A 15,347-nucleotide genomic window follows, 5' to 3' on the forward strand; every position below is an offset into this window, starting at 1 on the left:
ACAGTTCACGGTATTTTAACCCCCAAATCAGTGGAGTGCGCTGAGTTGTTATCTTTTTTTTAAAAATACACATTTATTGTTCATAAACTAACCGATTTTAAACAGATATTGCCAGTTTCACAGTGTTTTTTTTTATTCAGGCTAAGATGTTGGAAGCTACTGTTTGATAATAAAGAGCAGTGATTCAAAGCCAGAGGTACAAATATCCTAAGGGGTGAGTGAAAAGATTATCACAACGAATCTAAAAATTGACAGTTTAATTAGAAAAAAAAGTTGGCGCGAACAGGTTTGGGCTGAAAAGTTAATGAAAAGCAGTAGTTGATAAGTAAGACATGAATGATAAAAAAGTAGAGCCTGACAGATATAGGATTTTTAAGGCTGATAATGATGATAAAAAAAAAATTTGATATATCAACCGATAGGTTGACACACATGAAATGTAAATGGATTTCCCTAACATTTGTTATATGTGGTTGTTTATTTATTCATTTATGCTGTCAAGCAGAGGGTAAGTGTTGCGTTCCAACCATGTGTTTTGAACGGGGAAGAGTGCCCCCTGGTGGAAAATACTGCAACATCAACACTCATAACATGGTTGAAGGGTGTTTTTCCCCATTTCTTCTTTGCTTTTTTTTTTTTTTTTAAAGAAATTGCAACAGCTGCGGTAAATGCTGATACCAATGTATCGGCAAATAGCTAATATTGGCCAACATGTCAGTCAGGCTCCATAAAAAATGAATAAATAAAACATAACATCAAAATAAAACGTATTGCTTACAGTGGTGAATTATTAGCTCATTCCAAGCTGACCAAGCAGTTTAATTTGATGAAGTATTATAAGAGTATCCGTGTTTGTATAATTGAGTATTGAATAATTTGAACACAAGAGGTTATGCTGATGACTTGAGTCCACCTGACATCTTTGGGGGAGGGGGGGTGGGTGCCACTTGACAAACCTCTTCTGTACTCTGAGAAAGAGATTCTGCAATTACTTTTTTCTGCCACTGACTGATTAGTACAAGTGTGCTTCACTACTTTCTGTTCCTTTCTGCCCGGTTTCAGCTATTATCATTACTCAGCTAGTGGTGCATTGCCTTTTGTCCACTGTCAGTCTAAATTTAGCATGTTATAGGGAGAAAGTAGTGCTCTTATTGCTGTTAAAGAGAAAACTTCCACAGCAGTCTTCTCTTGTGATTTCGTGCAAGCAGTATTTTCTATTAGCAAACGACCACTGCTATCAACAGGAGTTAAAAGGGATCTCTTTCAGCCCTGCCTTCACCGTCCATCTGCATCCACGCATATCCCTTTGAGCTGCTTTTCTAGTTTTTCTTCAAACTTGTAATGTTTCTGAAATTATGACAGATGACTGTACCTGTTTGCACATGTATCACACACCTTGTTCGGCTATTGAAGCATGCTGCGTTGGTAACTGAGATCTATGAATGTCATTTTGTTGCATGGCTCTGCGACGTTACAACAGATGGTAGTCATGGTCCATATATGTTAGTTTGAAAAATGGACCGATTCTGTTCCTCGTACTCTCTATTGGCTTTACACATGCATATTGTATGAAAATCCAGACATCGATCTCCATACATCCCCCAGCTTCCAGTCAATATGTTCTTTGCAGAATGTAGACTCAGCCGTAAATCCATCAGAATATGCCCCCTCCATGCAAATGTGCTGACTTGGGTAGTGCGAGGCGTGAAAGGGGGGATTATAATAAAATGATACACACCTTAAAGAGGGAGACGGACAGTGAGAGTGGGCATGTGATGTGTTCTGCTTTGTTACATGTTAAGTGGAACACATCGAGTCTCTCATATTATTTCAGCATTTCAGTATTTTTTCTTCTCTCCTAAGGTGTTACTTTACATATGTGTATGAGGAGATGGCTCTTCTTTCCTTGAACTACCATTATTTCTCTGTAAATACTATTTGCGTTTTGTTTCTGTCCAGTGTCACACAGCTAGGAAATTGTAATATAACAACCCAAGCTGGCTTCATTCTTTGTTTCACTCTTGCTTCTATCACTGGATCAAGGCAATAGGGACTTGGATTATGTGTGTGTGTGTATGTATGTTGGGGGCAGGGCTGAATAAGGAGTTGTTATAGAGACCTTTAGTGCTACTGATGCCTTGAGTCAAGACCCCTATATGATTGTTTAGATTTACTGTCTCTGGAGCACAGGAGTGCAGACTTACAATCACACACAGAGTGCAAATAATAGCCATCTGCATTTGGCTACATATCCCATAGAGACCTGGAGACTGAGGAGGAGAATAAAGGAGAGAGTCATAAAAGGAAGATATAGATGAAGATATAGTGAAAACGGAAGAACGAGGGAGAGTAAAAGACTTTGGGACATTTATTGGCAGTCTAGTTTTGTATCTGTTGATATTTAAGCATGCATTAAGCATAGTTATTCATGGTGAGAGATGACCAAATGGTAGTACACTAGGTTAACTATGAAGGCTAATAAACCTTGATCAGTGGATACCAAATGGTACATGTCCCTGTATACCCTGAGAGTTTATGTTACTATAGGGTATTTTTGCTAAACACGCGCTAAAAAATTATGAGTTAATTTACGGTGTCATTTCTTCTCCATACAAATTATATTACCTAAAAAAAAAACCTTTAAAAAAAACTTACCAATGAAATTGCTGTCTGTTTGGCCAGTTGTCTGATTGATAGCAAAGGTATTAATAGAATTTATGAAAAATAAATAATAATAATGGATTGCATTTATATAGCGCTTTTGGAAACCCTCAAAGCGCTTTTACAATTCCACTATTCATTCACTCTCACATTCACACACTGGTGGAGGCAAGCTACAGTTGTAGCCACAGCTGACCTGGGGCAGACTGACAGAAGCGAGGCTTCCATATCGCGCCATCGGCCCCTCTGACCATCACCAGTAGGCGGCAGGTGAAGTGTCTTGGCCAAGGACACAACGACCAAAACTGGGCTCGAACCGGCAACCTTCTGATTACAAGACGAACTGCTAACTCTTGAGCCACGATCGCCCTCACCACAACTAAACATAAGCGCAGACAATCCCCCATCTAAAGAGAAAAAACTGCCAGTACACAACATTGCAAGTTACCGGTCTTTTGGTTTCAGATGGACTAGGAAGCATCAACAGCTCTCAAACTGAGTGAGTCAGTATGAAGAAGCTGGCTTATGCTAACACTGTGCTGAGCTAAAGATGCTCTAAGGATGAAACTGAACATCCAATCTGAGGGAAACTTGGTTGACCTTAAAAAGGCACTGGATCTTAAGTAGCAGCAGGTATTTTGGTTTGAAAAGTTTGAAAACCAGATAGGCTCACAAGATTAATCTAGAGGGTATGTGTGCCTGAACATTACTGTTGGCTGCCCCTCCCCAGGATCTAGACACACATAGAAATCAAACATTCAGATCCTTGCTTTCTATCTCTTTGCTTCAATTGCTTTTCGTTGGCTGCTTTTCTTCTGATGTGTATCTGGCTGCAGCTACATGTGGCACTGACATAGAAAAGTTGCTATCAGCACTATGCACTTGTTGCTGAAAATTTGTTCCAGCTATATGAAAGAAACAATAAATATATGTGATAAAATGTCTCACGTAGAGTAAAGTTAATACAGATGGATCTTTTCTAAAGGATAATAACCAAAGCAGAAATTGCTTTTTTAATATACCTTAAACAAGAAAGAAAAGTTTTGATACTCGATCAGACAGTGAGCTTTAACATTTTTTGCCCATTAGGTTTGAAACTTTAGCACCAACATTTTCTCTAAGTTTTGCTTTTCTTCTGTGAAATTCTTTTCATGTTTCACAAATATAAGGAGTCAGAGGTAGAAATAAGAAAAGTTGGGAAATTACTGGCCAAAATAACCAACACCGAGTCCTCTGAAGTGATCAAAATGATTCACAGCATGTTAACCAAAACAGAAATGATACATTCAGAGCAAACCAGCAATGAAAAAAATACCCACATGCCTCTGGCCTTCAGCCCTTTTTTCATTTCCATTCTACCATTTTAAAACAATTAAAAAATGGTTTGCTTTGGGTATTTGATACAGTGTCCTTGTTTACAAATGCCTTGCTCCTCAGGTTACACGGGAACTGAATGATTCATAGTTGTTTTTCGCTATTTTTTTTAATAATACCCTGAGATTTCCACAGTGGAGGAATTTACTTCACAGCATTTGACTCCTGATACTTTGAACTATCTGCTCATGACTTCAACATGCCGAACCTAATGTTTGGCTTGATTTGTAGGGTATTTGATGCGGTTATTTAGTGAGGGATTTTGTTGCCAGTTGTATTTAAATACAAGCTGCAAATCAGCTCGCCTGTGACTGTGTATGAAAACTTGTGTATTTCCATAACAAGGCAGAAAATAACTTGATAATGTGAGGACATTAACTGAGAAATAGAAGGCTTCTGTTTTCTGTTAGGTTCTCAAAATCTTATAGTGAGAGAGAGAGTAGTTCTACACGACTACTGTGAAAAATACAGGAATTACTTGGGGTCTTGATTTTATACAATTTTAAAACCTATATTCATTTTTTCCTCATAAACACAAACCAAAAAATTATAAAGCCCTTTTCTTCAAATTCATTAGAATGAACCCCCCACACAATATAAGCATTCACACACTTTACTCAGTATTTAAGCACCTTTGATAGTGATCACAGCTTTGAGTCTACCTGGAAATGATACAAAAAGCGTTGCATGCCTGGATTTGGAGATAATCTTCCATTCTTCTCTGCACATCCTCTCAAGCTTTGCGATGCTGGATGTAGACTGTGGATGGACAGCCAAGTTCGGTGCTCTCCGGGGATATTGAATGGGTTCAAGTCAGGGATCTAATTGGGCCAAGTGGATTTGTGCACAGGGTCATTGTCCTGTTAGAAGGTGAACCTTTGACCCAGTCTGAGGTCCTAGGCACTCCTAAGCTGATTCTTATTAGGTTTATTTTTATACTTTCCCTTCTTCAGCTTTTCTTCAAGCCTGATCGGTCTCTAATTCTGAAAAACACCCCCACACCATGACACAAGTGCATTTATGGTTTGATTTGGGATTGTATCATTTAGGTGATTAGCAGTGCCGCTTTTCCACCAGATTTGACACTTTGATTTGAGACTACCAGTTCTCTTGCTGTTTAATCAAATCATGACTCTGAGATTTTTTTAGGCGCTTTTCCTACAATCCAGCAGGCCTACATCTGTCTTTCATTGAGCAGAGGCTTCTGACTTGCTACTCTGCCATAAAGCCCAGATTGGCGAAGTTCTCCAGTGATGGTTATGCTCTTGGAAGTTCCTTGTAGAGTCCCATCTTCCCAGCTAATCACTGGAGTTCAGCCAGAGTGACACTTCTTGATAGGTCCTTCTTAAGAGAGATCATTAAGAACCTAACTCAAGACATTCCTTTGAGGGATTAAGGAGTAGGACTGCTCTTGGGAACCTTTTCTAGGATCTGTTTTTTTTAGGCAAATCTGTCTTTGAGAGCTGCAGGCATTTCCTTCAATCCTGTAGCTTAGATCACGCCTTTCAATTATAACCACTTTCTACAAGATGTAGAAATATCTTGAAGATGATCACGGAAAATGGGAGGAACCTAAGCTATAGTTCAAGTCTCATAATAAATAGTCTGAGTGCTTTCAAAGTGATATTTTATCTTATCAGTTTTGGTTAAATTTCCTCATTAAGAATACTGAATGCATATTTATGAGGGGAAAAATGAATTTAATGGTTATTAGTGTAAGACTGACCCCGTATGAAAAATACAAAGTGGTCTGAATATTTTCTTGTTGCACTCTTTCATACATGGGTCTCACACATACAAAGAAAGAGTGGCCTTATAATGGTTCTGGCTGTTTTTGCATCTGCTCACCTTGCTGCATAGCACTACAGCAGTTATATATTACCAAATGACATGAGGGCATTTAATGTAAAATTGAAGAGGAGGGAGGAACGGCTTTAGTGTCCCCTTATAGGCTCTGTGTGGTTAGCAGCAGGAACTTAATGTTAATCTTAATGATAGATGATAGAGGATGCAGCGTGCCGCCACAGAGTGTGTGTGACAGTGTTATTGTCTCTATGATTAACTCAACCACTGTCTCAGTCCCTTCCTCTCAGAGAGAATCAGAGAGCAAGCAAAATAGATGTACCACTGTTTAGTTTCTCATCAAGCTCTTCTGCTATATCCTCCCTCCTTTCCTCTGCTGTCCTTTCTCTCTCTCTCTCAGAGGCCATTACTGGTGATAAACACTGTGGTTTGTATCAGCAGGATGCACCTGGCATTAAAGCGAATGCTTAAGAAAGTAATTAGTGGGTGTATGTGGCTGCTCTAGTCCCTGTAGATGCCCATAGGCGGTGTAATAAATGAGCACCAGGATCCATAGGAATAGGATGGCAGCGATTTCTGCTAGCATTGCTGTCATCGTTCAATACCCTGACGCAGAGCAATGGCCTTGTCATGCCTGCTAGCAAATGACTGAATTTCTCCCTGATGGATCCACAAATGCAGAAGCTTCTCTACACCCGACGGTTTAATGTTCCAGTCTGCACTGAAAGTAGTAAATGTCATGTATCTTTGAGTGTATGGGCCTATAGTATGCTTGTATAAAGCAAAATGTAAAAAGTTCTTCTACCTTTTGGGAAAGATCAGTGCCACCTATGTGACTACATTCTTGATATATTAAGTATAACTAGCAGAAAGTGATGTTGGCTCTCAAAGGCTGAAAATGGGTTGAGCCACACCATGAAAAGCCACGGTCAGTCAAGATGCTCTGTCTCTCAGTGAGTTATTTCCAATTACTTCTTTAAACTGTTTATCTTAGCAAGTAGGCACAGTACTGGACAATAAATAAAGTGTATTGATTATTCACACTCACGTTGACATTGTTGAATGTGTGGAGACCACTTCTCATCTCGTCACAAATTGTCATTGACCTGAACTGACAAGGACTAAAGATTTTCTTGGCACTCCTAATGAATATGACCATGCGGAGGTGCACATATGTAGACATCGGTACTTCAACAGCATTCCTGCTGCATTGAACGCTGGGTAATGACCCATGCGTCCAATCCTCTGCTCTGTATCCAACAGTAGGGAAATTTCTCTCTCTAGGGGGCAAATCGTACATCTGATTCTGACTACAGGGGCTCGGATTCACCCCTCCCAATATTCCTCTGAGATCTCCAGAGTTGCTGACGGGCAAAATCTCTTTGTATTTCACACCCATGCAAGGCATGTTTAGTGAGGCAGATGGAGTGTCCTGGGCACTGATGTGACCAAAACGATGACACCACCATTAGCATAATAGCCCTAGCTTGTGCTTGTGTCGTCATTATGGATTTTTACGAGGTGTGCGAAGAGACAGACAAAAGCAGTTAACACTGGGCAAGGCACCAGCACTGATAGGATGTCCCACTGCTTAGATTGGCTGAATGCTCCGACTCTTGCATACATCTGTCGAAAAAAGTCCCATTTAAATGCACTGAAGTTAGGTGTAGCATCAATCACAACAAGGTAAGACGGCAGCACTAAAACTCTCATAGACCTCAAGGACAAATTTGTACTTGCTAATTTGAAATGATGTGTAGCTTACAAGTGACAACAAACTCTTTGTGGATACCAAAAGATAGAATTTTCCATTGGAAGCAGTTAGCTTCCCAATTTTTTTAAGGATTAACTCATTATGAATCCATAGATAGATCCAGCAGATTCATAAAATATGGCAGAGTCATCAATAGATTCCTCTGTGGACCTTTTATTTTGTCTTATTATTAAAAAACACAATGGTGAGAAGTGAGACTAATTTTGCCCTGGTTTGCTGTGTGGCAGGCCGGTAGTGGACCTAAACACAAAACCCGGAAAACAGCGTTATTGCTGGCAGTAAAGAAAATAAACATAGTTTTAAACCTGCCCCAGAACAAGGCCTGGAAAACTATATAATAAAACTAATCAATAAAGGAACATAGAAAAGAGTGGGATGACACAACAAAGGGCAAAGAGAGACCTGAAAAGTAAAGGCAATAAATACACAAGGTAATGAGGCTAGAGGAAAATAGGTAGGAAACACAGCAGGAACAAATCAGAGATAATGGGACAGGGGAAGATGAGGCACATGAAACAAGCGATTATCAAAATAAAACAGGAAGTAACTAACAAGGAAACACCTACCAGAGACTAAAACTAAAACTCCAGGACTCAAAATATACAAAACTACAAAACCTGAGTGCAAGAACTAAAATTAGGCTTAACGACATACTAAGAAAAGAAGAGACTCAAAACTGAGATTATAAACAAAGCAGAGAATAATTAATTAATAATAAACCAAAATTAGAGTCCAATGACAAACTCTGGGTCAGAGACCCACACCACAACCAATATACCACATGTAATTGCTCATGAATGTTTAAATTAACCTGAAGCTCACTGACTTGTGGAGTCTCTCCAGACAGTAACAGATCCCCCCATTCAGGGGATTAAACTGTCACTCGATTGCCCGATTTAAAAAAACAAACAAAAAAACCCCTCTGGCCTCTCTGTTGGTACTTATGTTATACAAATTGTTGTACACATTGGCATGGTCTTCACACCATGCTCTGAGGGCTGAACTGCACTTTGACCTTTTCTCCCAGCAGATACAGTAATTTTGATTCTTGCTTCAGGTGTTTTGGACTGGAACAATGGTAATAATAGAAAAGGCAAGGGTTTATTCGGCACTGCAGATTGTAGTATAGCTCAGTGTGCTCTAATAACAGTATGAACTCTCTGGAGGTAAAAAGTCTGTTTCCTCACTCGTAATATATATTTAATACTCTTCTTTTGTTCTGAAGTTTTCTATGTCGCGTCACACAGTTCGTGAACTCCTCTGGATTGCCCGTGTTAATGCTTTATATATTTATTCATTTTTTTCTTTTCACCTTTATCTTTTTCAACTGTTCTTGCGAGTTGATCCTTTCCTGTAACTCTCATCACTTGGACTGTTCCTTCCTCCCATCCTGTCTAACACCGTATTTTCCCCTATTTACACACTATTCTGTTCCCCTTTTCTCCCCTGCAGGAGGTATGAGGCGTATCCGGTGTGTGCAGACCTGCAGGAACAAATCCTCACATGCTACAAAGAGAATGTGGGGAAAACCCTTCACTGCTCCAACATAGCAGCCCGTTATCTGCAGTGTGTCAACGATGCCAAACAGGTGGGTATTTGTCCTAGCTGTTTTCATTCAAACATGACTTGTTATACTTGTTAATTCTGAATTTACTTATGAAATTAATTAGGCCACTCATGTTATACAATTGTAATTAGGGGAAAAAAGCTGTACGCTTCAACCTTTATGTACTCAGTAGGGTTGAATACTAATTATTGTTATTGTAAGTATTTTAATTGCAACTGTGTTTATTTCATGCTTGATTTTAAAAAAAAAGAAGACATTTCTTTGTTTGCAGCTGGATTGTTGTATAAAACATATACTTGAATGCCGACAAACCTTCCACAATAACTTTTCTTTTTCTTTGAAAAGAATGACAAGTTTGTGCATGCACCCTCACGGGCAGATAATAAGTAAGTTGTTGAGCTTCCTAGCCTGATAGCGTAGAGGAAGTGGAAGCTTTGTGTGGATTACAAATGAGCCTACAGCTTACGTCATTTAGCTTGTAGATGTGTATAGTAGCTACACCCCAGTGGTCATTCCCTTTTTCTAAATTAAATCATATGATGAAACACACTGGCATCCATTTACATATGCTGGCTCCTTGCTTTTAGACAGTAGAATATGATTTCCACCAGGCTACTGGCGCCTGAATAAAGCTCAGTCCAGATAGCCAGTTTAAACCTCACGGCCTATTTCCATAATACCTGCTGACACAGGCATTCCCCCCAACTGTGTATGTGTGCGTTTTAATGCAATAAGACCAAGGGAGTAGCTTCTGCTTAGTTGAATACCCTTGTCCTCTCCGTGCTCTCTTTTCTTTCATTGAGAAGTGTAAATGTTTTTTTGCCCTCTGTCTTGTGCAGTCAAACTCTGTATGCTAATAGTAATGTCACTCAGGTTGGTATTAACTTGATTCCCCACTCTCACTTTGCAATATGTAACATCCATTGCCCCCCAAAAAAGACTCAATTTGCATTCATAGAGCTTTTCTATTAGATTTTTTTGCAATTGCATTGTTTTCCCAGAAATGGGGAAAAGTGAGTTTTGTGTCTCTCGCTCACTCTCGTGGGTATTAATATTAGATCTAAAAGTCAGATGCAGGCAGATTTTTAAGCTATATGTCATGTAAATTGACGAATGTTTTATTCATCGCACAAACATGGATGCGTACGTGTGTTTAAGTCGAGGCTACATGTAGCCTCGTCAAGATTCAGCGAGGGTATGTTCACATTGCGAATGCTGTTATGATCTTGTAAATTGTTTGCAAGCGAACACGATATGGTAATCCGCTTGTGTTTATCACCTTGCAGCAATCACAGCGCACTCCTGTTCGTCTTTGCTTATCGGGCTAAGACTTACTTTTAAAGTCATTAGGTGCAAAAGAAACAGTTCTGTGATAAGGCTTTAAAGGAAATAATATGCGGAATTACACAGCCAACAAAATCGAGGGGAGGGAGGAACGAAGTGGGATTGATATGAGCTGATGCAGCTTCATGATTAGGATGTTTACACAGCTTTATCAGAACCGAGCAGGAAGCTCTTCTACAAACAAATGTCAAAGGACATGACTTTGACCTCTGGAGGTCACAAGATCCAAGCGTGCCCTCTAACAGACGTCTCTCATCCTCTTGCCCTCTCTGCGTCAAAGACACTCGATAGCATAGCTCAGACGGTTTTCACATGACAAAATCCCTCTCCCCTTCCTCGTCCTTTCCCTTCAGATCCGAAATTCCACCTTAAACTGCAGCGCCATGGGTGTAGATAGTGATGTAGCAGATGCCATCTTAGCAAGGATAAAAACAAAATCTGTCAAATTTTAGTTTTTGCAATATTGACCCCTCGTCTGGAGCCAGCCGAGACGGAGGCGTTGTCAGCTGCCCAGCCTTTGTCACTGATAATTAGCATTCTTATCGCCACAGTCAGTGATAACATTTAGACCCACTTTCGTTGTCTTTTGTGCCCTCTGCGCCCCGCCACCATCTCTCCTCCACTTCCTCCATCCACTATCCCTTCATCCCTAGTCACATTTCTAATGCATTCAGCACTTAACAGGTCTGATAGCAACCAGTGAGAAAGAGGCAGTCGAAGGACAGATAAAGTCTCCTTCCTTCTCCCTCTCCCTATGAACAGGAGTTTATCATCGAGTCCGATCTCTCCATCCGCTGCCTTCCTTCTCATTCCATATTCTCGCTGCATGACTGCCTTTTGCTCCCTATCTTTTCGTTCTGCACTTCATTTTTTAGACTGACCCTTCCATCTCCTTTTTGCTCTCAATGGGTAAGCTCAGCTGCTGTTTGTGGTTTCCAAATGTGCTGTGTTTTCTTATCCTTATATTAAAGGGAATGAAATGAAAAGTGGCTTCCTTATTATACAAAACATTTCAGTCAAATGCTCTTAAGTACTCTTATAATTTAATTTGTCAACACTTCGCTGTTACCTCTTGACATAGCACATGTTTTTGCTCCTAATTTAAAAGATTCTTAAGAATAAAGGCTAATGCCTGCCCCGCTGTCTCATTGTTTGTAATTCCAGTGCTAAAATGTAGTGGACGAGCAGGGATCTGTGGCAGAATTCACGTTTTGACCTCCCTCACATGCGCACTTTAATTTCACCATATACCTCAAATGTGTGCAGAAAGCATGCATCAATTGATGTGTGATGAAAGGGAAAGGGATCTCCATCTACACTTTAGAGTCCAAACAGCCTGCCGTGTCTAAGCGTGACCGTCAGGTTGTGACCAACATTCACAGCGTTGTGTTGAATTTGAATTCATCCCCCAGGGTGAGACTATCGACACTGAGTTTTACTGTAACACTCTGGGGCATCTGAGGGAGAACATTTGGTGCAAATAACTGAACTGTGACCATGTCATTATGCACTGAAAACGCAGGAGCTTTTTGGCAACACCAACACAGTCATCACACCCTATTCGCCAAACTTGCCAGATTTGGCTCCTGCGAGCTTGTCCCTCTTTCCCAAAATCAAGCTGAAGTGGTTCCAGTGGATGAGGGCCAGTACGCATAACAAATGTGCATGTGCAGCTCATCAGAATCGGACTTCCTAAAGAGTAATCTAAAAATAAGAGCGGCGTAGAGTTGCAAAAGGATGACGTTGATGGGGCTGGCGACAGATTTAAATCAGATGATTGGGATTTCTGTGACTGTTAACACAGCAGGAAGCACTTGTTGTGAGTCAATGAATGTAACTGAGGCTGAATAAATAGTACAGAATAAATAGCACTGAATGTATCTGATTTTAATTTATGTAGATCTATTCTTTCATGGTTGATAAATAATCAATTGAAAGCTACACTGTATAGTGTTCCTGTATAAAAGTATCCTTTTCACTCTCTGTTTAAACATCACTTACACCTAGAAACAAAGTAATGTAAGGCGTTACTGTAATAAATGTATTAATTACATCTCTCTTCACTTATCCCAAAACTGTAATGGCAGATAGCTTCCTCCCTGAGTCTGGTTCTGCCAGAAGTTTCTTCCTGTTAAAAGGAAGTCCTTGCTCATAGGGGGGATCGTCTGATTGTTTGGGTCTTGTCTTTATTATTGTAGGGTCTTTACCGTACAATATAAAGCACCTTGAGGTGACCGTTGTTGTGATTTTGTGCTATATTTATAGAACAGAATTGAATTGAAAAGTACTGGGTCCCTACATCTCACATTACAGGAGCTGCTCAGCCATAGAAACCAATGGCCTGAAGCTCCCAGCACACAGTTTTCGTGCTGATGTTAATACATGGTCTGGCTGTGGCTCTAAACACTTCCACTTTTCACTTACAGTTGACCGTGAAATATCTAGAAGCGGAAGAAATTTCACACACTCAACTTCAGTGAGCTCTTTAGAACGTCCTTTTTTTTTTTTAACAAATGCTTGTATAGGCAGACTGCAGGGCTAGGTGCTTGATTTTACACATCTGTGACAACGGCACTGCAAAGATTAAGGCCATGTCCACACTAATAGGTTTTTGTTTCTTTTTCTCTCCATTTTGGCCTTCCGTCCACACTGAGACTGCGTTTTCGGTCAAGGAAAACAGCGTTTTGAAAACGCTCTCCAAAGTGGATACATTTAAAAACGCAGTTTTGGCGTCGCAGTATGGCCAGCGAACCCTTTTCAAAAACAATGACACATTTTAGTCATGTGATGCAGTCATGTGACCAATTAACCTAAGATAGCGGAGGGCATTACACAGCAGTTGTTTTGTTTGCTCTCAATTTTGACAGCCCTGTTAAAGATCATTTGCTTTGTTTCAGAACGTAAGTTGTAATAAACTGGAACCATCGTGTGGTTGTTTTCTGCTTTTTGTCGTAACATGGATGATGCAGCCAAGCAGGCGTGCTAGAAGCAGCTTCTTTTATCGGTAATCATTTTATGGTTAGATCGATAGTGTGGAAAATAAACTGGGATTCTTTTGGGACACACAACCATGGATCCACAACAGTTATTAAGTTAGTCAGTGAGGAAGAAAATATATTTTCTTTGTTTTGTTCTGTCTACTTGATTCCCCTCTTAAGTCCCTTGTTTCTTCTTCCTCCCCCCTCCTTACTCGTCTTCTCTTGGGCTGATTTCATCCAGTGGCATCTGCAGCAATAGGCCGGTTCAAATGGTTATTGACAGGGAGTACTGGGGATTTGTGGTTGCACTTATCACTAACATGGAATCCAGTGCCCTTGGGTCCTTTCTCTGCTTCTCAACCTCACTTCATCCTCTTGTCCTTTATTGTACTCTCAGGCCCTCCTCCCGTTGTCTCATCTCTCGTGTGCGAAATAATATTTTCTTCTGTTGTTTTTTTTTCTCTTTTTGATACTTTTGTTTGACTTTTCCATCTCTCTAATGCTCTTTTCTTTTCTGTTTTCGTCTCCAGAACAAGTTGAAGACTGGGGGATAAAGAAGAGAGGGCGAGAGAGAAGGAGCAATGAAGAGTTTATTGTGGGGGGATTTCTGATTATTGAGCGACTGACAGACTAAACCAGAGTGGAGGAAGAGGGGGATGAGTCAGCACCGAGAAACACACCCTCAAAAACCCAATAGAGAACCAACCCAGAAAGGAACCAGATTAGAGGCACTGAGCACAGCACCTTCAGAGAAAAACACCTTTTCCCTTCGATACTTACCTCTTCAGCACCTCTTTTACCCTGTGTCTTTCTCTCCTGTGGGTGTGTAACAGAGGAGCAGTGACACTGTCCTACATTTTGGAGAAACATCAGGTACCAGCAGGGATCAGACGGCCTGAGCTTGGCCCTCTAAAAAAGGATAATGGTTAACCAGCACTGCCTCAAGAAACCAGTCACCTCTGTCCCTTGGACCCTTCTCCACACTCTCCCACTTGGAAAAATAGAAGTCTATTTTATTGATAAGTCAAATCTATTTTGTTGTTGTTGTTGTTTTCTTGCTCCTAATGCATCGTTGTGTACACAAATGCATGTCTATTTGCATCTGTTTACTTTGTGTGATTATTAATAATGAAACCATCTGTGTGTTGAGTATTCATCTAGACCAATACTTGTGACAATGTCTGAGCAGGAAATAAAAAGACAAAGCAGAAGCTGTCGCTGAACTTTTCTCCATAAATATTCAGTTTCCACCATCTCTCTTGTGTGTGTGTGTATGTGTGTTTTATGATAATTACTGTAAGCATTACCCATTTTTGATGGATCCGTGGCCCTTGTGTTGCCACAGCATTTTTGCCAAATGGAGTGAATGAGCCCAGGAGAGACAGACTGAAGCACAGGGGAAGTATTTGTCCCAGATGTTGTGCTTCATCATCGATCTTTCTCTTTTTTCTTCTTTTTCTGTCTTTTTTTTTTTTAATATAGCTCATTGTGTGAATCCTCTGTGCTCTAGCTATTTGGGGGAAAAAACAAACAAAAAAAGGGCATTCTTTCTTGTCTGCTTATTAATCTGCTTCTGTCTTTCTTTCTTTCTTTCTGGAGTGTCTCTTCTCCGCTCAGTCTCCCAGGTTACTGCTGCCTTGAAGGAGACTTCTCGTCCACGCTGTCTGCATCCTGCCAGACTCTCTGAGTTAGATTTACCTGCAGACAGACACCTTATGTATATGTATGAGTACGGATGGGGCTGTGCATCTTTTTATTGGCCCGTTTATTGCTGCAGTAACATTATTTTAGTGTGTGGATGTCAAAAGGACATTTTCTGGACTTGATGTGGACGCAGGGGATCGCA

At 40.3% G+C, this 15,347-nt stretch overlaps 1 protein-coding gene across 3 annotated transcripts in view; it reads left to right on the forward strand.

Moving 5' to 3' along the window:
- chchd3a (coiled-coil-helix-coiled-coil-helix domain containing 3a) overlaps nucleotides 1–14,724 on the forward strand; it is an 84,231-nt gene extending 69,507 nt beyond the window's left edge. For all 3 annotated transcript variants that reach the window (XM_085436735.1, XM_085436736.1, XM_085436737.1), the window contains 2 exons: nucleotides 9,065–9,200; nucleotides 14,032–14,724. In XM_085436735.1, the coding sequence (XP_085292861.1) occupies nucleotides 9,065–9,200; nucleotides 14,032–14,055 (160 nt within the window). In that variant the 3' untranslated portion in view covers nucleotides 14,056–14,724. The remainder of the gene's footprint in view (nucleotides 1–9,064; nucleotides 9,201–14,031) is intronic.
- The last annotated feature ends 623 nt before the right edge of the window (nucleotides 14,725–15,347 follow it).

Source organism: Copadichromis virginalis, linkage group LG17 (genome assembly GCF_057382275.1).
Source record: "Copadichromis virginalis isolate Kocher_CV1m ecotype Utaka linkage group LG17, C_Virginalis_male_GT1.1, whole genome shotgun sequence".
NCBI lineage: Eukaryota > Metazoa > Chordata > Actinopteri > Cichliformes > Cichlidae > Copadichromis > Copadichromis virginalis.